Source organism: Haliotis rufescens, unplaced genomic scaffold (genome assembly GCF_023055435.1).
Source record: "Haliotis rufescens isolate VD_foot unplaced genomic scaffold, xgHalRufe1.0.p SCAF_6, whole genome shotgun sequence".
Lineage (NCBI taxonomy): Eukaryota > Metazoa > Mollusca > Gastropoda > Lepetellida > Haliotidae > Haliotis > Haliotis rufescens.
In genome coordinates this window covers 41,324,839-41,349,877 of record NW_025964334.1, presented here as the reverse complement: position 1 = coordinate 41,349,877, position 25,039 = coordinate 41,324,839, and the positions used below count along the sequence as shown (strand labels likewise).

General features: G+C 39.1%; 1 protein-coding gene across 7 annotated transcripts in view; it reads left to right on the top strand.

The window, feature by feature from the left end:
* LOC124110751 (MAP kinase-activating death domain protein-like) overlaps window positions 1-25,039 on the top strand; it is a 194,843-nt gene that overhangs the window by 9,323 nt on the left and 160,481 nt on the right. For all 7 annotated transcript variants that reach the window (XR_006857326.1, XM_046470131.2, XM_046470132.1 and 4 more), the window contains exons 2-4: window positions 5,795-6,522; window positions 12,317-12,458; window positions 14,206-14,364. Coding sequence is in view for 6 of the 7 variants with exons in the window: in XM_046470131.2 (XP_046326087.1) it covers window positions 5,909-6,522; window positions 12,317-12,458; window positions 14,206-14,364 (915 nt within the window). In the remaining variant the exon portion in view is untranslated. The remainder of the gene's footprint in view (window positions 1-5,794; window positions 6,523-12,316; window positions 12,459-14,205; window positions 14,365-25,039) is intronic.

Below are 25,039 nucleotides of genomic sequence, written 5' to 3'. Positions count from 1 at the left end.
GCTGCTTTAGAAACCATTCACCTGCTCAGATTCATCGGAGGGTTCCATGGTCGAGGGATTTGACTCTCCTGCTGAATGGAACACACATCTCAGCCTTGCGAAGATACCGGAGTGGATGTCGGACCGTTTGACTGCAGTAGCAGTACTGTAGCACCATCACCCTGAGCCGACAAAGGGGAAACTATTTGGTAACATACATCTATACCTCCTGATCCCTCTCCAGTGTTCAAGGCACTTAAGTTTAGGAAGATGATTTTTCTATCCATGCCTTTGAGTTGAGCTGACCAAGCGCACACCTTGGACGCAGATCTCCAGAGGATGACCGGTTCGTCCAAGCTGACCACTGTTAAGATTCCAGATACTTGTCCGTTGGACAAGGACATACGTTTTAATGATATTAAACATCCATCAAATGATTCCAAGACTTTCCAACAAACGCGTAGGTCTTTGGTTTCGGGAACCCACCTGCCATGTCGTCTTCACATCTTCATAAAATGATACTGTGGAATGTCCGCGATTTATGTTTTTATTCCAGCCTAACACACAAATTAATTCTGCGCTATTCTCTGGACGAGAACAAAACACATTGGTTGTGAATAACAAGAGCAGTGTTTATGAATAAAACACCACAATCCTGTGGTATATCTGTAGTTTTTGAATAGCATATTTCTCACAATATACACCATGATACACAGCAATCGATGATTTCAACAATGGTTTTTTTTCTTGTGTTCGTCTTGCCTTCTTCTGGAATCTTTTCATTGCGCAGTAGCAATGTGTTTTGGCAAGTCGCACATGTCTGAAAGCTCCTCATGCCAAACGTTGTGGGGTCCCATTGACCGATATTCCCTGTTGATTGGCATGCCAAATATCATTTGCATAAGGCCATCCATATTTCTTTTGTATGTGTTTCTCACCTCAAGCCTCAACTTACTAGAGAGTGGGTGGATGAAATAAAAATATAATTTATTAAAAAATGGCTTTCAATAATTGTTTAAGTTATATTATGACATTTTGAAAAAAGTTTCAAACTCTTGGCACTAGAATTTAGTCTATAAATTAATTTATGATGTAGATGGAGTCGCTTTGCTTTGGAAACAAATTTTTAATAAACAGCTAAAGAAAGATAATGTTGATCGTACAATCGTGATCTAGTTCTAGTAGTATTTCTTTTATTAGATTGGTGCAAAATTTTCCACAGTGACAGGAAAAATTGAGACACGACTTTATATTATTTCACGTCGGAATGGAGATGGGGAACTCAGAACACAGACAGCCACACATACTTTGAAATGATGTACAGAAAAATATTTGTTCACCCTAATTCTGTCATGTGCATGAACATGGATTTCAACTTTATCACTGATTATTTTCATCATGATTATGAGGTTATTACCTCGGGATGAATTAATAAATTAATTTGCATTTTTAGGAAAGAAATGTTTTCGTGGATATTATAAAAAAAACCATGTTGAACATGGTATTTTTGGATTGCACTGAGAATTTCTTCTAAGTACTTTCTAATTACTTTCGAAAACTTTTTGTTTTCCCCCTTTCTGACCACGCAATCTCCTAGCAACCACGCCCTGTGAGTGCATCCGAGTTGGATTGCTGCTTACCACTGTCAAGAACTTTGCAAGTTCGCTTGTCTTCAATATGAGCAACAAAATATTTTTGTGTGACACTTAATTTGTCGTAGAGTTGTTTGAGATGATCAGGGGAGCCTTTGGGCATTTCTATTATAACATGGGTGACTTTGTCGTGGTGAAAGTTCCAATTCAAGATGTCATCATTCTGACTGTCAACTCGAATCAACAAGATGGCACCTCTTCTCCCGCCTTTGCAAGTACAACAGAAACTTTGACAAATTCAGTGCCGAATCTGAGGATTAGTGGATCAGTGACACAGATGCATTTCATTATGGAACCAGATGAGGGCGAATATGTCTGTTCACGCTGTTCACGCTTTTGTCAACCATGCGTAACACAGCACAGACAATCACAGTTAGGGAATGGTGCGGCTACCATGTTGCAGAAATTTGTAGATTCTAAAACAGTGCTACAAATACTTCTGGATTAAGCTAAATAGACGAAGTGTTTGGAGAGATCCTAGATACTCGGACTTAAAAAACGGATAATAAACGTAACTGCAGATGAAAAATTGGTGTGGACAAAACATGAAGTGATGCCAGCACGCCTTTTGGCATTTCAGTGGCTATTTACTTGGCTCACCAAGCCAGTAATCGAGGGACATTCGTACACAGACTACTGTCTCGTGAACCATCCGGACATGGCTATCCTGGTTCTCCAGTGGGACTTTACCAGGCACCTACTTTATCAGCTGGGATGGGTGCATGGTTAACGAGGCGAAGTCGGAAATTATTCCATCTAACCGACTCCTATAGGGTGCCTGTTCCAGACAGTGCCACAGGACAGATGGCTTAAGAAACTGCGCCATCTGTTCCATTCACCAGTGTTGCTAGGGTTGCCCACATCAGCCAAGGATTTGACAAACAGAGGTTTTTTGCACTTACACCTGCTCAAACAGTTCCTGGTGAGACATCAGCATCCCTGCTTAGCCATCAGTCTGCCGCCTCACCTCCGGACTCATCTCAGATTGTGGATGGTAGAGTCAAACGTTTAAGGAGGTATCTCCTTAACAGACTTGACTCATATGTTACACCTATTTGTAGACGCCTATGTCAAGGGTGTCGGAACATTCTGGCAGATGCTCCATCTAGGCCAGAGGGGTGGCTCCCATGGAGTGGAAACTCCATCCTGAGGTGTTGCAACTGGTGCATCAGCGGTTCGTACAGGCCAACATTGACCTCTTCCTCGTGATCATTAATACCCAGTGTTTGCATTGGTCTCCAAAATAATCAGGTCCCCTTGGACGCGTCAGACGTAAGCGCTGCAGCCGTGAAGCTATCTAAGGATGCTTTGGTGCATCCCCCCCCCACCATGTAATGTTTTTAAATGTAATCCATTCTGAGCACAAATAAAGTGTCTGGTTGAAATTTTTAAGTGTTTGTTTAAAACAATGCGTTAAGTGAACTTTTTTTCAAAATGAAAGGTTTCTTTTTTGGCGCCCAGTTTTTTTCAGTGGATATTTTTGTATATGGGACGCCATAATTGCAAACACTGCTACCAGATAATGACGTATGTCTCTCCAATCCCGGATCCGCAGGCATGGTAAGATACCCATTCAGCATCTCTTGGGAAGGACTGGCAGAGTACACTTTTCCAACAAAAGATTAGAGCAACCATGAGCCTCGCTGTGATTTTTGTCGCACCTTGGTGGCCGTTCAGGGGGTGCTTTGTAGACCTCCGAAATCTTGCAGAAAACGACCCATTAACCCGGCCGGAGTGGTTGAAGCAAATCATCCACCCTCACAGCAACAGAGCTCCAGATAACTTTTTGAGCAAATGAGTTTATACTCGAAGGTTTCTATTTTAATTTGGTTATAACTTATAACATTTTTCATTAGGTGACCAATATTTTTTCACTCATCTATTCATCACTCTATTGGGTTTTTCCCAAAATGAGTGAAACATTTTCAGATTAAAAATAAAATAAAATAATGTTTTAGATGTATATAAGGGTTCTAACTAGCTCGTAATTGTTTCAGAAATTAGCTCCATTGTACGCATGCTGAAAAAGCTTCATTGGGTATTTACACATGCTGTTTTTATACATTCGAGTTTTTCATTTAATGCATGCGTTTCTATACGCAAGTTAATTGAAAGTAATTGGGTTTTGAATATTTTTTGGGAATATCTATAGCTCTGCAGCAAGTTGCCACACCCAACAACAGGCAGGTTTCATCTGCACACCTGGTTCATCTCAAGAGAGCCCTAGGCACTAAAGGCTATTTGGCTCTGGCAGCTAAGGCCATTGCCCTGGCACGCCGCCTCTCTACCTGAGGCTTATATCATGATAAATGGCGATCCTTTAAAACCTTCTGAAAGGAGAAGAATCGGGACCTTGCTGCAGCGGGTCCCCCTGTCCTTGAGGATCAGAAGGCAACTTGCGATTTGAATGTCGTACTTCAGGGTTTGCGTGGTCCTCCATTTGAGCCTCTTTGTGCAACATCCTTTTTTAACCTCACCAAGAAGATGATTTTCTTCTTGGCACGAGCACCACAGCAGCAAGGTCCGAGGTCTGACACGGTCTCACTTGCCATTATCCTTGAGACGTAGCACTAGAAGATGTTGAAAGCCTATTAACGTTAGCGAAACACAGAAAGTCTTGCATGGCGGAGCTGACAGTGACAGACTGACAAAGATAGAAATTTTCAATGAACCTGACTTCGCGACGACATGTGGTTACAGCATAACTCAGAAAGACATGCTAATGGTAAACACAAACAAGCTGTTGAGACTAAATATATGACATCAGACGTTGTTGCTGCAATACATAACGTTACATTGGAGAGAAAAGCCATAGGAAACCTAATGATGTAAGGGAGGTAACTCTAAACTCGGAAGGATTTCCATAAATAGAACTCATTCTTAACAGTTACGTAGTTTGGAATGATTGTGTGAGTGTTATGATGACGTCATATAGAAATACAGGAAGTTGTGTTGTCAGTTATTGTTTTGATCTGAACAAGTAAACATTGTTTGAGTTTACGGGAGACTTGAGTCTTCATTCACTATGTATCGCTTGCTTTTCCTGTGGACAGGGATTCTGAATCAATAATCTGCATAGGTTTTAAAAATGATCTCATGTTTTTATGCTGAAGGGGTCCCTTTTGGCTGAAAACTGTACTTGTAATAACAAAGAACTGACTATGGTAACAATATAACAATAGGACAGTCAGTATGTCCATTTGTAGTTAATGATAAAGTTAAAGCACAGTGAAGTACACACTGGGCAGGTACATGCCTCGGTCTCAGTTAATCATGTTAATGCAGTGTTAGAAATTGGCACTAGTCCTGTAGTCCCTGTCAAACTGCCCATAATTATTGTGTCATAAGGACTGGACCAATGCTATATGTTATCATAATAAGGACTAGTGGACTACAAATGTTAGTTTCTACTTCTGTAATGGTTGGCTCCTTTCTTTGGATTTCAATATTTTCTTGAAGTTTCCTCTTTTTTCCAGTGATTGATTGGTATGGTGAATTTTGGTTTGTTGCCAGGAAATATTGTGGTCAGGATTGCTGGTGGGGTGTTCTGAAAGGTCAGATTTCATGTCAGATTTGGCAACGGAGGTCTTGAGTTATTCTGGGATTGGTATGGGGTGTGAAGTCTCTCTGATGTATTGGTCTCCACAATATTGCATGTTATATCATACATACATCCTTTAGGGTTTGGAGGAGACAGAGTGGGACCTGTAAGTCTGCTAATCTGGGAGACTGATAGGGCCTTTGCTGACTAGGATAGGTGATCGGGCTGGTTCCTGATTAGAATCAGAATTCTTTTCTTGGTTTCCTGGTTTTGTTAATGATTTTGTCTACCAGCTGTTTGGGTTTGCCAATAAAAGTGATGGGCGTGTATTTGAGGTGCTGCATTTCTTCATTGAGATTGTCAGGACTGCAGAAGACTATTCCTCTTTAGTTGAGGGTGGAAATTATGGCTTGTTTGACCAAAGGTAATGTAAATGGTATGACACTGGAAATGCATGTTGATATGTAATGAATTCTGGGGCTGTGTGGGGGTTGCTTTTGTTTTTGCAAAAACTTGCAAGCACTATTTTTGTTTGATACTGAAAATCAGTAGTTTTATGTTTAAAACATATTTATAAGCTTATCAATAAAAAACTGATTGTAAACTTTTTTTCCATTTTCAGATTTTCCAGGTCAAAGACCATGCAAGAACGAATAAGATGACGTGTAACAAGACTCATTGATAAACCTTTGATAAATATGGTCCGAGTCACAAACAGATATAAACTCTTGATCCCATGATGTGTGAGAAGAAATACTTCTGCCCACGACTACTTGATTATATTGTTATAACTGGTAGTCGCCACCCCAACCATAACAACCATGTTACCCAGACTCCAGAACTACTCCGTCGCTATCCCCTAGAGGATCACAAAGATTTTCCCTTACCCACAGATGTTATCTTCTTCTGCCAGCCCGAAGGATGCATCAGCGTGGGACCAAAGCGAATGAGCCTCCGTGAGACAACATCTTTTGTCTTCACACTGACGGAAAAGGATTCAGGCATTGTTAGATATGGCATCTGTGTTAACTTCTTTCGTCCATTTGAAAAAAAGAGTTATTCTTCAGACTGGCAGAAAAGTGACAGATTAAATCTTTCCATAGGTAGCACCAACTCAACAGATATTGCTAGTTCCTTGGAATTCGAGAAACCAAAGTCACCAAGGGCGAAACGGAAATCACGGAGTGCAAGCCGTGTCCGCAATAACACTCTGACATCGTTATGTATTGTTAGCCATCATCCTTTCTTTTCTACATTTAGAGAATGTTTGTTTATACTGAGGAGACTGATTGAGGCATGTCATGACAGAAGTTGTACCAAGAGGATTGGAGGATCCAAGGCACTGACCAGGTGAGATGCACATCCATTTTGTAAACTTTTTCATACAATCAATTCCAATGAGTTATATTTGTTATTAGCGAACGATGGAACTAAAACTTTTGCGTTAATAGTAGATACAGTGTGGGGCGGTTGGGTAGCCTAGTGGTTAAAGCCTTCGCTCGTCACGCCATCGACCCGGGTTTGATTCCCGACATGGGTACAATGTGTGAAGCCTATTTATGGTGTCCCCCGCCATGATATTGCTGGAATATTGCAAACAGCGGCGTAAAACCTTACTCCTTAACAATATGGTGGGGTTGCTGTACAATACATATCCTGATACTATGGGTACAATATGATTCGAATCAGATACAGTACTTATATTTCACAAGTTGATATTCTTTCATTTTGCAGGTGAATCACAACCCTGAATCATTATGAAATTTCAGAGATCAAAGATGGGATATTGTTGGGCAGAAACATATAGCTAGAGGGCACTGTGAATGTTATACTATATATATCTAACCATAATAATGAGAGAATCTGCATAAATTGGTGGTTGAACAGTTTCTGATATTATTCGCATGTTTTTACACCCATATAATTTGTAATGAACAGAGTTAGAAAGTGGCACTAGTCCTATAGTCCTTGCCAAACTGCCCAACAGATAAGGTATCATAAAGAAATTTGTCCTTTTTAAGGTGAGGTGAGGTGAAATTGGGTTTAACGTCGTGTCCAAGATTATTGCACTTATATAGCGACGTGCATGCACGTGTGTGTGTGGCTGCTTGTACTAGTCCGGACTTATGCCAATTTATAGTGCTAGCACACTGAAATACCATGCCGCAGTTTAACATGAATACCCCACTCAGACACAGTATACTGACTCCGAGCCGACCAGTCCTTGTTTTAGCCCTTTAATGCCCAGCGCCAGACAGGGTAACAACAAGTACCATCTTTTAACGTCTTTTGGTATGACGTGGTAGGGAATCAAACCCCGGACCTTCCGCTCTCCGGGCGGACGCTCTACCACTAGACCACGGAGGCGGCTTGTCCTTTTTAAGGGGTTTGCTATATTGTTATCAAGGACTAGTGGACTAAAACTGTTAGTTTCTATTGCTGATTGTAATATGGGCCCCATATCCAAGATAAGACTGTATCGCTGTGTTGTTACACCACTATTTCCAATCTGTTTACTGCAAAATTGTACCGATAAAACGCAAAATAGATATAAATCGGAAGGCAACAATTCTCTTAAATGGCATGAAAGTTTTTTATTTATCCATACCAACTCGTCACCATAATTTCAGACACTGTCATGAAGTGTAGAAAAGTTGTTTAACAAACTATCATGTAATTGTTAGTGGTTTAATCCCTGTTGTTACAAGGGGATCTGCGCAATAAACATAACAGTTGAAGAGAACATCGCAAAACACAGGGATAATCTCAAAACTTCTATTCTGAAATATTTTCATTGTCACTGTCACTGTTACTGTCAACTGAAATAATGATTTGACTGACAGTTGCATGATCTAAACCATCTCCTTTACAAGATGAAGCTTTATTTCTGGTCTCAACTTTGTCAATCCACCACCTCCGACTTGCAATAATCATAAACATGCAATACCATGGTTTTAAAATCATCTGTGGATTTCATCATGTACAATGATGTTTTGAGGTGGTTCTGTTTGTTTTATTATTTACATTTGAAATTAGCTGAATAGCAATACCAAGAACATCACCAACATCACTAACATTGCTTTGAGAATATTTTACATTCATGTATGGGATGGACAAAAGCGACAATAATGTTTCTGGCTATATAATTTTGATAAGAAATGTCACTGTTGACAATCTCACCGAAATCCTCGAGGAGAATTTGAGAAATTTCTGCTTTCATTAAAGATTTTATATATTGTTTCAAAATATATCATTTACATGAATGTAGACAACAGTTCTTGTCATTTATGCTGTATGTATGGATCACGGCTTACTTTGACGATATCCATACTAAGAGTCATATATTTTTACTGCCGCTTCTTCTTCATCGTAGATGAAGGCAATTACATAGATACCTACCTTGAACACATGCAAATGGCTTGCCCACCATTTCCAACACATTTCTCCAGCTTTTGATGAGTGTTTGCTTTGTCATTTTCAGTTTAATATTAAGTGAAATAATAAAAAGAAAGATTGCGCAAGTTCAATGCAATGTTTCCTTAGTCGCACTTAAGTCACCGGATGTGATGTCACATAGAGGAAAAAGGCTACTCATTTTGTTTTGCTAATGCAAATCAACTTTGAAGTTTGTAGTATTTTGTCTGTAACTATCAGAATAAACCAGAACACACTACATAATATTAGTAATCATCAATCATATTGAATAATCACGTGACTTTGGTTAGAACATTTGCATATTAACAAACCCATTTGACCTTCCATGCTCCAGTGACCAGGAAACGGTAGTTGTGGGGAAATTGGTCAATACGACATGGAAGTTTCTTAATATCATATATTTCAAGTTTATAGCTGAAAAGACCACCTTTTGATGTAACAATGATTATGATATTATTGATGACAATGAAAGCCTGGTAACTGAACAAAGTCTTAAATTATGTTGTGTCTAACACATATATGTCTACATATCAAGTGCCAATGACCACCTCCAATAACCAGCTGATAGACAGGTGCCTAAAAATAGGCATGACAAATGGGTTTTGGAATTGATTCCCTACCTGAATATAAAATGGAAATCAACACTTCATTGATTTATATTTTTAAGCATCTTCCACACATATATTCAGTGTTAGTTTGATAATTATTTTTACAACATTAATATCCCAAAATATTGCATTCTTGCATTGCCTTGCAACAGCATGAGCAGAAATCAGCAAGACACACATGTATGGTTTAGTGTATAATTAAACAAATAATAAATAGATACAGTAACACCATCATTAACATATGTGCATTTGATTGGCATAGAACATTTTCTGGGGCCGTTTTTTGGCAAACAAAATAATTGATAACATCCATAAAAGTATTTACAGTAAACAATAATTTGAACATGATGAATAAGATTTATACTCGGACCCCATGGTACCGCAGCATTCATCGTGTCGTGGCATTTGTGATTTCCGGTAGTTCATGGGGGACACGCCTCTTAGCAGCTGTCTGTTAATGCAAATCAGTAACCAGGAAGTGTTCACTTCGTAAACAATTTCAATTTCCACGGAATGTTCTGTCTGCTGTACATGCTGTAAGTAAGGAGTTATTAATGCGTTGATACATACTTCTGTGATCTTTTTTAATATTGCCTTACCCCCATCTATCAATCTATCAATGGACAACGCAGTTCCCCAAGTAAACTTTCTCTATCGACCTGAACTAGATCATCTGTACATTCATGGCGACTAATAAGGTAACGGAAGTTACGTAGTCCGCACATTTTTTCCCGCTCTGTGCAAAGAATCTATTGGGAGATCATAAGGGCCATAATGCCAAACTTAGAAATACGTTCTTCACTAGTAGCCAAAAGATAAATACATACTTTAGGCATACTAGGAGTGCTTTTTATATATTTATTGTTGACGTTAAACACTTTTCCATTTTGTGACAAATTATTGTCATCCAATTTTTTTTGTAAAGAATCTTAGAATATCATTTATGATATTTTGTTGTTGATTTTTAAAATATTTTTCTCTTACTTTTTCGCTAAATATGCATTGAATATCTATTACTGATAACAAATTTAGAATTTTACTTGTGCTGTCTTTGCACATGCCTGGACAAATCACTGATGTCTGGCATGATCATACCAAGTTGTTGGTAAAATTATGTCCTCTTTTTGTCTTGACTGCCAAAAAACAATCTGGAGTTTTTCAGAATTTACCCTCTTATCTGGTTTTGGAACTTTGAAGATGACCTGTGCATTATTGCAAGAAAGTTCCATGAGGTACAAAAATACCTTTTTTCACCACTCACAACACCTGTGTAGCATCATGTAATAGTGGTAAAAGGTGACTAACAGGATCGGGTGGTCAGGCTCGCTGACTTGGTTGATGCATGTCATCGATTCCAATTGCTTGGATCGATGCTCATGTTATTATTCACTGGATTGTCTGGTCCAGACTCGATTATTTACAGACCGCCGTCATATAGCTGGAATATTGCTGAGTGCCAACAAACCAACCAACCAACCATGTAATAGTGCAACTGCTTGTCTGCCAGGTCACTGCCTCCCATGTGCTGACTGTGCAACTAAACTGCTTTTAGCTTACTTCTCTGAAGTAGCATCTTACTCTTTTAAAAGAAACAAGAGCCATTGTGAACACTTTTGAAAAGGTTTACTTTTCCTTTATCAGTCCGTGTGGTGTACAAGAATTCATTTTCGCAAATTAACTGTGGATCATCACCACCTTGGTTCGGGCATCCTTGACTGGCAGCTGTACATTCAGTCGGTAGGTCCCCTCTGTTCCACATGCACCTGTCTGGTTGTCCGATAATTCCTGGAAAAGAGGGAGAGAAGTGAAAACATTGCCCATGTGCACATGATGACCCTTTCCTACAGTGGTTGACACAATGATGTAACAACCTGCATATCATGTGTAACTTAAGTGATCCACAAAGGCTACTTTGTAAACAGTTATTCCGAGTTCAGTTTGGGGTTGTCCTTATGCTATTTGCCTGTTGAATGAGTTTGACAGTAGTGGCACAGCTGGTGAAGGGAAGCTTTAAACTTTTTAAAGGGAAGGTTTCCATGACTGTTTTGCACTCAATCCAAATCAAATGTGATGACACATGTCCGAAAACCAAGCATATATATATATATTATTTATGAAAAATGGATGATAATTGTTTCATGTGATCATCATGATGATAGTTTATTTTAGTCATTCTTTAGACACTCTATGTTAACTAAATCAGAAATTATAAGGAGAGCTGTGTCAAAGTTAAGTTTGATACAATGAGATATTCAGTAAAATTGCACTTAAACTTACTTTGCGACTTGTATGGTTTACACACTGAAGTTTACAGGCCATGTTTGATTTAAAGGTAAAACCTTAGAAAAAGTATTGTGACCTCTGTACTTACATTTTGAGACTGAATATTTCATATTTACTAAATAATGAAAAACAATTACTTCTTGTGCAAGAACTATTTTACCTGAGTGACCTCACTTGTATTTGCTCAGCTTTTGACGTCAGCAGTGTGAGCTCAATGACATTGTCTTTTAAGGGCACATTTTGTGTACTGCTGGAGATGACAGCCTTGCAGTTTCACAACTGAAAAATCTCCAAGTCAGTTATTTACATATTTTGTTTTGTAAGCAATTGATGTGTGGTAGCTATATAGTGGGAATGTAGTATCAATTTACATGGCATCGACATATGCAAAGTAACTAAAAAAAGGACAACCCTTACCCTTAAATGTTTTATCCTTGAATAAGGGTGAGCTTCTGTACCTGTTGTACTCTCATTAACTGAATCAACTTGTAGATTGGTTATGAGTGTAACACCATAAATGCAAGAGAGTTTGATTGTATCACTGCTGACATGCAGGGTATTTGTAAGCGTTGTAGTGAAATATCTATCAAATGCAGGATTCCAGCATTCCTGAAAACCCTGTAGAAACTATTAATGTGAACTCCAGGTACAAGTCCAAGGAAAGTTTCACCTGTCATGATCTGTTGCTATCAATGATTGTTTTGAAGTTTACATTTCAGTGCAGTGTTATCAAGTTTGTTGGTAGCTTCACCATTTGTTGCTAGATTGTAATAGAAAAGGTCATCATCTAAAAGATGTCTTATTACTTTGTTCTGCAGGGACACAGTGTGGGGTGTGTTGACAGGGCTGTGTAGTGACAATATCTCGTCACTTGTGATGCATGAGGTGCGGGAGATTGAGACTTGGATTCTGCGACTCCTCAGTGCCCCTGTCCCTGTTCCTGGCAAGACTAGGGTAGAGGTCAGTACTGCTTCTCAATGCTTAAAACTTTATAAACGTCTTATAGGGGAATTACACACAAAAACTAAAACTTGTATCTTTCTCTTTTCAGTGAGAAATTAATAAACCCCAAATTTATTGTGAAGATGTCATTTTTAGCTCGTCAACTGCCAGTCAAGTGAGCTTATGTCATGGCCTGCTTGTCTGGCATCTGTTGTCATATGTTAAAATGTTTTGATCAAAGAAGCTGAAAGTTCACAAGCTTGTTCCCACGAGTTATGATGCCTGAATTTGATCAAAAAGTCGTTTTGATCGTATTTTCAATATAGCAACCTCTGCATACTGCAAAACCAATTCATGGCCATTACTCAGCCATTTTTTATCAAAATGTAGTAAAACTTTGTAAATGCATAATTAATTAATAGAACTCAACACGCTTGAATTTTCTGAAAATGCATATTGGGCTCTGTAAGTTTCTTCTCTGATATTTGTTTTCAGTCCTCAGTATTTATGCAGAAAATATTTGAAGGGCAAACCTTTGTTTCCTGTATATATTTGTTGACATTTTAATCTGCTCATGACATACCCAGGTGAGTTACATTGCCGTGGCACTATTTAGCAGACACTACTGAGCAGCACTGTGAAATATGACTGCTTTAATTTTAGGGGGGAATTTGACTGCCAGCACTGGCATCGTTGGTGATTTTTCTAAGGTGTACTACACAAAGACGGACAGCAGAGATTTTTCTTACACTGACTTCTTCCATATTGCTATGGGGAATCCTTTTGGCATGTTAAGGTCAGCATTCCACTCTTTCTAAAACATGGCTTTGTAAAAGATAAAACACATCTCATAGGTTTTGCATGAAAATGTAAAACAGCGAACAGGTTTTTCCTGTGCTCGAGGTTTGTCATGTTCATCCAAAACCTAGTTTTTGTAGTGTAGTGTAGTGTAGTGTAGTCTATATCCAAGCAATACCAGAAAAGAACCCCCAAAACTTTGGGATATCTTATAGTGAAACAATAACAAATACAGCTTGGGAGAGAAAGACCATGTGCAGCATGCTGACATGCAGTGTTCCATGGATTAATCTATAGAAAGTCACTGCATTGTTCTACATAATCTACTTCGGCAGTACTTGGGTGTAAAATATTCTCAAGGCATGAATACCTCCCTCCCCCCAAAAAAGTTCAAAATGTATGTAGAAGGTAATGTGTTAATATGTTTCATAAAAATTGAATACTAATATTAACAACAGTTCAAGATATTACCTTTATAGAAAATAAAGAATTTTGTTAGAACCAGAAAGGTATCTTTATGCAATTATTTATTTGCAAATTTAAGCTTTGAAATATTCTAGTTCAGACGGGGACTATTAAGATTGAATAATAATGAAGGTAGGTGGTAAAAATCAATTTATTCATGAGAAACTGTCCATCATGTGATCAAGGTATCAAGGAAGAATATCATGTTTTACTTTGATCTACTGCATTACAGATCTGAGTTGAATTTGTGGAATGATATGAGTGAGATCAACTGTCACCTGATTTCATGTAAATGGTTAATGACACATGTTTCTAGTGGGGAAGTTCTGGGACAATCAGGAAATGGTGATGATAGGGCTATGTTTGCCATTCCAATGAACTAACCAAATAATTAAGTTATCCCCCAAAAGGTTAATCTTTTGTGTTATACCTGCAAGGATTGGTGCCATGTTGGTTGGCAAACTGGGTGATATCCTTTTACCTTTTTTTTGTGCTTGGACAGGTGAGCATCCTACCAAAGGACCTGCAGCCACCAATACTGTTTGCCTTACCAGACCACACCCGCTTTACACTCATAGACTTCCCCCTTCACCTGCCTCTGGAACTACTGGGAGTGGACACATGTCTCAAGGTGCTGACCGCAATCATACTGGAACACAAGGTACATGGACACATATTGCCGCCTTACAGTTGCTGAGGAGCTCACCTAGTTTCCTCACAGTGTCTTTAGCACATATTTATGAGACATGACCAAATTTGTCATTTGGTTAGTCACCCATAAATGGCAGGTCTAGTTTGATGATCAGCTAAATCGGTCAACAATGAGTTGGTCTCACTTCCAAGAACTGGTGATGACTAACAATTATGTAATTTATAGTCACTAAAATTGACTTGGCACTCATGTTTCAGTCAATATCTTAAAATATGTTGTATAATACAGACTTTTATTGGTGAAGATACAGGTGGTAAGCTACTAAGTCTGTATGTCACAAGTGTGTCGTACACGGTTGACCTCATTTTATTCGTTTTGATTGGATAACCTTGACCTCTGTCACACCCGGACTACTTTTTTTATTCATAAAAAATCACGAGACGTCATTCATTTTGCAACTACAAGACAGAACTGTAGCAATCTCACGAAAGCAAGAGATATTTACAAACCCTTTATTAAACCAAACAAGATAGTCACATGCATCAAATTCCGTTTGCATTCTAAATTAGTGATGCTATATCCATTTACAATGTACGACTTCCGATCAATAGATTGAGGGTCCCCATTAGGCATTAGGCAGACCAATTTTGCTACTTTCAATTTGATTTAACATAAAAGGATAAGCATGGTGAATTGAGGAAGTCGGTTAAAGCTCTCAACGTTCGACAGAATGTGTCACTAGCCGTGTTGCTACTGTCGAACCAGTTCGACAGGCGAGTAGCATAAGGACACACACAAACAAAACTCGCCATATCTATTTACCAAGAAGGCTTTGTGTAACATTAAAATTATGTATGACCGGCATAAATGCTCAGCTTGCTCAATATTAAAACTTTCAGAAGTTTATTTACCTCAAAAAGAAAATACCCCGATTTTAAAAAGTTTCGGCCAAGCTTCTCGGCACACAACTACCAGAAACGGCCATTGTTGATTTTTGGCACTTCACATTGAGCGGCATGCAGTCCGATATTTTCTTTATAATGTTATCATTTTTCACATTTGATCATAATTTATTGTTTGTTGATGAAAGGAAAACACTCAAGTTCCTTAATTTAAAAAAATTAGCAAATTTCGATGTAATTAATTATAAACAAAAACAATCTGAATCGTAACATCATCGATTGGATGGAACCTGTACGATCATGGCAACGGCGGTAAACAAACAACTCCACATGCATAGTTATCTCGTCGACTATTACAATCATTTTGTTACATCGGACTTAATTTTCTAGAATTATTGACATGCATGTATAAATCTTTGTAAAAAAAAGAGTTTGCAGATGATTTTGTTTGATAAACTTTCAGACACATTGACAAGCCGACAAACGCCAGTGACACGTTTGGGCGTTGCCTAACTCGCAATTTGTTGAGTTGATCAATGTCAACAAACACTGCGAAAAATGACAAATATTGGATGATAGGCAAAATCTGAACCATTCAATAGCTAAATAGTGCAGTTTATGAGAAATAATCAAAATACTTGCAATTTTAGCTATCATTTCTGAAACCGGAAGCACGTACCGCATGTGACACATGGAAGCAAAATATGCAAAAGTTAGTAAGCTATCATAAAGAAATTCCGAAATAGATTCATATTCAAAAGAAAATACAGAATTTACTATTTTTCGTCAGCTATTTACTATTCATTTATCTGGAGAGCAGTCTTCACTTCTATTTGTTTCATATTTCTTCATGATTGTCGCCATCAAATGTGTCAGTCTAAATCCGAAACCGTAATTGATTTCACGCTCGATGATTTTAATTTAAAATTATTTTCTGAAAACGAATGTAACACAGAGCGATATAACGTATTGATATGCCATAATAATAACAACATGATATTGTTATTGGTCTAGCATTACAAAAAGAACAAATTTTATCTTATCCTGACTCATACTTATTGCTTATCTCTCTCTCTTACGGATAGGTAGTGGAAACGTCCTGTGCTGTTCCCAAAGAACAGAGAAAACAGCTCACCCAAACGCACCCTCACTCTGCGCATGCGCACCGGAACCATGTGACCAAGCCCATTAACTCATCACTCTCTCTATTTCGCGCCATCTTGGCAGCTGGAATTTTTTTTCTGTGCATCATAATCCAACCTTCCCATAAAATTCACCCTTTTTAACAAAATCTTTTGCTTGGATTATCTTCTGTGATATTCTATACATCATATCTAACGATTATTTTATATATTTGGCATTAGAATTTTTCGTAATTTGGACTCAAATGCAGCCCCTATCGGAGATCATGAAAACATGTAACCGATGTAAATAACGTTTTTCAGATTCGGACCCTCATCCAACCTGTACCAGCTGCACAGTACAGAACTGCACTGCAGAGAATAGATACAAATTCTGCGCCCCTTTGGGGAAGGAAGAATTTAGTAATTATCTTTTTGCAGTGCTGAGGAAAAAGATGGATCGGAAACGACGTGAGTCATCACGCTCATTATCATCCACAGTGACGGCTAAAAGTAAGAAGAGGCGAGAATACGCCCTGCCCTTCGCCGATTTGATATTATTCAAATTATCCTGCTGAATATGATGCAGTCACCCCCACATCTTACTTCCTCGTCTACCAGTAAGAAGTCTAGAGGGTCTAAGAATAAACCTACTGAACGCTTCAGTAAGGCTATCAATCTACAACAACTAGCTAAGAAAAAGAGTGCTTCATCATCTACTTTGAAGCCGTCTTCCCCTAGGGGAGAGCATGTTTTTGCAGAGGTTATTACCTCTACAAAACCACAGACTTCATCCGCAGTCATGAAGGGGGTTTCAAGAAAATCAGCTGTTTCTTCTAGCCAGAAGAAAGCCTGCGCACAGACAATTACGTCCGCACAGCCCCAGAGGTTCGCGAAGCCCACAGTGTCATCCAATTCGGCTACAAATACAACCGATATATACCTCAATCAGCCTCAGACCTTCGCGCAGATACCGGCCTTCGCGCAGCCCAACACAACAATTATGCAATCCTCTACCTTCGCGCAGGCTATTAATCAACAAGAGTATACACAGACGCCAGCGTTCACGCAGGCTCCCGCCTTCGCGCAGCCCAACACAACAATTACACAATCCTCTACCTTAGCGCAGGCGTCAGCCTGCGAGCAGGCTATTAATCAACAAGAGTATACACAGACGCAAGCGTTCATGCAGGCTCCCGCCTTCGTGCAGCCTTCAACGTTTACACTGCCAACTACCTACCTTTTTTACACAAGGTACTTTGCTAACGCCTGCTATTATTAATATTAATACAGATGTGATAGCAAATATCACACAACAAGTCGTAATGGCTATGCAACAACAAATGTGTAAACAACCTGGCACGCAGTCGACTACCTCTTCACACAATAGCTCGCAGATGTCGCAGCCTTCATTTACGGCTCCGAATCCTAACGCCTCCTATCTTCTGCGAGAGGAGGATATGTTCGAGCCCCCTCAAAATGAGGACACATCGGGGGAAAATTACCCTTCAATTTATGAGGATCATGAATTAATGGCGTGGATTACAGATAGACTGCCGATATCATCACCGTCAAGAAATTCTTCTCCCACTGATACATACTGTATCAAAGGGGACGATATAGACACACTAACCATCCCACCAATAAAACCAATCTCCAACATTGCAGAGAATATTAATGTTTCTTTTGCGAAAGCCACGAAATCACAAGGACTTCAAATACCGAGCTTTAATTCTAAGAAATTCCCCATGCACGCCATGTCGCAATTTCTTCGCTCACCGGAGATTGATGAAGATAACTCACTCATGTCAGACTCCAAAAGTAAAAAATCTTATCGCATTGAGGATAAGAAAATTGCACAACTTGATACGACTACAAGACATGCATCCTTTGGACAAGCGATGTCAGGCGCTATGAGCCTCAGAACGACAGCGAAAGAATGCTACTTTCAGCTCTCGTCAATCAAAAAATCAAGAAATTATTTCTGATCATATGAGTTCAGTGTCGGCAGGTTTAACACTACTACAGCGACAAGGTCTTATAAATAATTCTAATTGGTAAACCTATACCAAAGAATTATTAAGACAACCATGGGAGGCCCCAACCATTTTTAATGGTATCATACGCCAAATCAACAAAGAAGTGCTTTAAGACTCCAAAGATCATATGCTGATCAAGTCAGTTCAGACTATGAATTCTATGTATCGTCAATCCATGCAGAAAACCCAATTCAAAAGCCCTATGACGGGGATTCAAAAAGCTAAAGAGAAACGCTCGTACAACTTCAGAGGCGGGAAATCATCTGCTTTTCGCAAGTCACATGACACGTCACGTGATGCCGACCGCGGCCGCAGATCGAAGTGATATCGCAATAAATTACCGACGAAGATGGGCTTTTGAACGACAGGGAACTACCCCCACCAGCCGTTCATGTACAGCATTCCCCAGTAGGCGGAAGATTGGCAAGATATTGGATGAATTGGGACATTCTATGAGACGAATTTGTTTCCAACTTTCTAAGAAAGGGCTACGCGCCGACTTTACTCAAGAAATCCCCATTATCTCGCAAGCCACCGGAAATACCTTATCGGAAAGAATTGTTGCCGAAGTTAACTGAAGCAATCAATTCACGTCTCAACAAGGGCGCAGTCGAGATAATTCATCCAGAATTACTAACGCCGGGTTTCTATTCGCGGATCTTTTTGGTTCTCAAAAAGAATTCAAACGGAAAGTTTCGTTTCATTTACAACATGAGAAAATTCAACAAGAAATACCTCCCAAAACCGGAAGATTTCAGAATGATTCAACAAATGATAAGACAGCACGACTATCTCGGAAGCATCGATCTACAGGATGCTTACCTACACATTCCCATAAAACGGACTTTCAGGAATATTTACGTTTCCGCTTTAAAGGACAACATTACCAGTGGGCGGTCCTGCCCTTTGGAATTTCCACGGCCCCGTGGCTAATTACACGAGTGACCAAACCAATTGTGACATTTTTTCACAAGGGAATTCGTTGTGCTTTTTACCTAGACGATGGGATATAAGCCCATCAATCAACAGAGCTACTCAGACTACAACTAAATTTCACCCTGAAATTATTAACACAACTGGGTTGGTTAATAAATTTTCAGAAGTCCGATCTACAACCATCTCAGGACCTCAAATTTCTGGGGATCAGATTTCTAACCAATCAGAATCTGATAATGGTACCAGAAGATCAGTGGATAAAAATCAAGACTTGTTTGCCAACAGCAATTTACAAGAAAATCTCAGTCAACGAATGGCAAGTGATACTAGGCTGACTCACGTCAGCCCAAGCGTGGACGGTCTGAGGCAGACTACAATTACGCCCTATTCAGAGATTTCTAAATCCATAACTAGAGTACCAGGATTTAAAAGACAAGTCATATACCAGCAGTGGCAAATGTCTTAGCAGACGCCGTCACCAGACCAGCCAAACCATCACCAACAGAATGGAAGCTACACACAGAAGCATTCCAACTGTCAATAAAAGAAAAAGGTTGCCCATTAGATAGACCTATTCGCAACCAGATTCAACAATCAGATAACAACATTTGTATCACCAGTGCCAGACCCACTAGCTTGGTCAGTCGATGCTCTGTCAATATCATGGGAGGGACTAAACGCGTATGCGTTTCCTCCACCAGCCGTGATACCACAGATATTACAAAAGATCCTACACACGAGCAGCCTACAACTACTTTTAGTAGCGCCTTTCCAGACCTCATCCAACTAGTAGGAAATCCAATATTAAAACTTCCAAACTGGCCAAATCTACTGCTACATCCTCACTCCAATCAGGTCCATCCAAGACCAGATCTATACGAATTTCACGTATGGAGCATATCAAGAGCAGCCTCGTTAAAGAGGATATTCCATGAGAGCAGCTAAGGCAGTCTCCTTAGCTCTTCGTAGATCAACGAGGAATCTCTATGACGATAAATGGAAAAGTTTTGACCAGTTTGCAACATCCAAGGGTTTTTCTGCAGCCAAAGCTACTATACCACAAGTAGCAGATTACCTATGTCACTTACGAAGTACAAGGAATCTTAAAGGTTCGACACTGGGCACTTATCTGGCCGCTATCAGTTCTGTACTGACAATGGCTAACGGGATAAAACTTACTAAAGTTCCCGAGCTGATAGCCCTACTCAGATCCTTCAGACTTGAGGACCAACAGAAAAGACTTAGAGCCCCAGCATGGGACATAAATATAGTGTTACAACACCTAACCAGTGATGCATACGAACCGCTCTAACAGGCCGACTTTGAACACCTGACGCAGAAAACCCTATTTATTCTGGCATTAGCTACAGCAGCCAGATTGTCTGAAATCCACGCGATAGACTTCAATCGCATCACATTTGACAGTGGTAACAACTCATCAGCGCACCTTGGCTTAAGATGGGACTTTATTGCAAAGAACCAGTTACCAGGCCAACCAGACAGACAATTCCATGTTCCGGCTCTTTCCTCCATCCTTGGTGCAGAGGATACAGAGGATTTATCACTATGCCCAGTCAGAGCCTTAAAATTATACCTACAAAAGTCTAAACCTAGAAGACAAGGTTTTAAATGACTATTTATTCCTTTATTAAGGAATACACACACAGAGGTATCCAGAACAACTATCTCATTTTAGATGAGAGCTGTTATTCTCAGAGCATACAGAACAGTGGGATTGGACCCCCCTTCAGCCTCCAACCCTCACGAAGTAAGAGCCTTAGCCTCAACTTTGGCACTTCACGGCAACTGCTCCATAACAACTATTATGGAATGCTGTTTCTGGAAATCAGATACAGGTTTCGACAATCACTACCTCAGGGACCTTGCTACAGAAGACTTAGCTGGTATTCACCAATTCGGACCATTAGTTGTGGCACAACTACTCACGAATCCTACCAGACGAAGATCACACTCACCCAATATCACGTAGACTTGTTGACGTCAGGTTACTGTTCCATAACCAACGACTGAGAGTCCATGCCCCCTGATTTACTATGTAATTCAGCACATGAGTGAGAAATGATTGTGTTAAGATTATTGCTCTTCTCTTAACACTTTAATCATTTAAGGTCAACAAGATTTTAATCTTAGAAACCTTATAAATCCACAAATCTATATGATTTACTTCCATTTTGCTGCTCACAAAAAAGGAAGGTGGTCCCCAAATAAAGAATTTACACAGAAGATTAACAATGTTCCTATGGGGTTTATAGAACAGATCGACGTTAATCACACATACAGGTGGAACCCACCACCTACTGTGAGATTCAAGCAATAAGTATGAGGCAGGATAAGATAAAATATGTATTTTTTAGAGTACAAATATCATTTATACTTATCCTGACTCATACAAATGAGTACCCTCCCGGCCTTCCCCTCTTTCCACTGATGTGTTCCGACCATTAAGTAGGAAATAAGAGAGAGTGATGAGTTAATGGGCTTGGTCACATGGTTCCGGTGCGCATGCGCAGAGTGAGCTGTTTTCTCTGTTCTTTGGGAACAGTACAGGACGTTTCCACTACCTATTCGGAAGAGAGAGAGATAAGCAATAAGTATGAGTCAGGATAAGTATAAATGATATTTTTACTCTAAAAAATACATTTTAGAATATTAATAAAGATGTTGTTGAAAACTTTCTGAGAACCTCCCGTCCTCTGAACCAATTAAAATTTTGGTACACGGCGACTGTATGTATGAAGTGAATTTGTACCTAAGAAAATAAGACAATAGATCTATAATTTTATTTATGTTTTCATGTAATATGATTATGACTGTTATCCTTTAAGATTCATACCTCAATGAACCGAAAAAAATACACAGTCAATGCTTATAATTAAATTTGACAACCTAAAACATGTTTTATCTACAATAGTTTAACCAAAAACAGTTGTATATATCAAAACAGACAAAAATGACGAGATTGATAAACATTCCAGGTGTAGGAATACATACAGTGGCGTGACATGAATCAGGTGATCGTTTACTTTATGCACATAACTTGACACGCCTACACAGTCAGGAGAGTGGGATCAAAACAATGTTCATTGGACCTGTCAATTAAGGCAAGAGGCAAAAAGAACTGCAACAGTCAGACTGTAACGAACCGGAAGAAAGGCGGCTGTTTCAAATAACATGGTCAGTTACCGCGAGATTCAAACATTACTTCCCTGATTATGGTAAAACAGAAATGCTAGTTAGAAATGAAACCCGAAGACATGAAAGTTGAACCAAGGCCAGCGGGGAAAAAAACAAGCGAGCGAGCCTGCACATTTGCTGTTTCATTCATTCTCGGCCTTCGGTTTCAAAGGGTAGTTTGGACAATGAATTATTGAATATGCATAAAGTCGCTAAATGTCCCGTGCATGACGATACACATGAGCAGAAAGGGAATTCCCTCGACTGTAATATTGGGATTCCCCGACATTCCGCAGTAATAAAAGTAGTGTGCATTGGTGGGCGTGGCTTATTATTTGACATTCATTGGGAAATGAATGCAATAACACCTGACAAATGCAGCTAATCAGAATGCTGGAATTTCAATGAACACAACAAAAATTTTAATTATTCATGAATAAATGTGCAACATATTTCTTCAATTGGCCCTCATTTAATGAGGCACCGACTGCTTGAAATCACCCACCCTCTTTAGAGCGCCTTATGCTAAAATTAATGGTGCAGGCAGGGGTAAGAAGTGTGAAAATAATTCAGCAGGCTAAAGGTTAAAACTATCTGGACAGATATCTAGACTTACTTGGGATGCTCCGGTTGTGTTATCAGTGTCCCCTTCGAAGCGTATTTTGTGGCACTGTTTCGGTTGTTGTTTGTTCACGACTGCATGACCAGAGCACTAAAAGTGAACATTTCTGATACAATCATTCGAAAATTAAGTAGAAGTGTGCCTGACTTTTGATTATGTGGCCCCAAACATCCCAAATATGAGCAATAACATTTCCCTATCTCTAGCATAGAACGCTGTGAGTATATCACCGTTGTCTTTTCTTATTCTGGTGGTGACCTTGCTGTCTCTGACATGCAAGCAGACTCTGAGTTTGTTGATTTTCACGTCTTCAGTATAGAGTGGTAAAGTTAACATGATTAACACTCTGATTTCCATCTTCCAAAATGGTAAGGACATAATATATATTCAGCTGATGACCGACTGTGACCGACTGTTGGTCCCATATTCAAAGTGCAGCACTAATGTAACTTTTCAAATTTTCTTATAGGTGTCCTGCGTACTAACAACATTGCATTTGTATGGTACCAGAAGTTAAGGAAATTCTTCCAAAAGGATCTTAAGTGTCAGTGCTGTTATGTTTGCATCAATATTCATGGGCAACCAGATTTTGCGACCGGTTTCAGTTTGGTCTGTGAATGAATAAAAGTTGTTATTTACACTAAATGATTTAAGTGGGTAACACGTGAACTTTCTATATAGTATTTGACCTCGCTTTCGCTCGGTCAGATACCATAGAAATTCCATTGTTTCGTAAAAATGGTATCTAACCACAGTAAGTGTAGTATCCTCTATAATTTGACTTTTAAAAATGTGAATTAAGGTAACGTTCAATAGATAAAAGGTAAAATGTCTTGGTGTTGGTTTCTGAACATACTGAATGCTAACTTTTCCAATAGCTGATGAAATTTAAATAATTTTAATTACTTGTCAAAATCAAATGGTAGAAATACATTTGAGGGCAAATGTAATTCAGTATAACTGAGTAAATTGGTTAGAAATGAGGTGATCAGAAGTGAGGCACATACCCATTCACAGTTAAAGCTTTCAGTGCTACTGTTGAACCAATTCAGAAGGATATCAGGTTTGAAACACATGACTTAATGTGTTTGTTCAAATTCAGATCTGCTGGAGCCCCAGTTGGTTTTCTCAACCTTGCTCATGACACATATTAGAAACTTCAAACCGGATATACCTCCTAAATTCCCCTATATAAATAAGATTGGATCCCATTGATGGTCAAAGTTACTCAGTGCAAACAGCTGAGCAAAGATGAATTGAGTATTTATCCATGGAATTTGATGAAACTTAGTATAGATAATAATAATATCTGAGGAGGGTTCTGATCAAGGTTATTTGGTGCGAATTAGATGTCCCACAACAGCTTTTGTACACAAAATTTTCAGCATTTATAATTGGAATTTGATGATTAAGGTAGCTAGAGTAGAGGCATAAGATTTATTTTTGCCAAGTTGTTTTGCAGTGAGAATCACATGTTTTACCAAACCTTAAGTGATGGTGATACACTGTAAGTGTATTTTACTTTGTTCTTTATGTAGCTAGAGGCTTAAACATTTCTGTTTCAAAATTGAACTGCATTAGAGGTTTTTTTCCCAAACCAGAAGTGATGTTATTAGAACTGTAGGGCTTAATTTTCAAACTTATCCTATCTCACAATATGCATTTCTTCCTTCTTCTTTCGATCCTATGTGGAAAAGTTTCCAGCTTCTAAAAAGAAATCACTCGAACACATCCCAGCATGGTCACCACCCAAACAAATGGGCTATGCACTGTAATCCCGTGCATAACAACTTAGACGACCTGATCAAGTGAATATTCCTGCCACAGCATTCTCTTTCTCATTGCCCCACTGTGAAGGTATGCACTGAG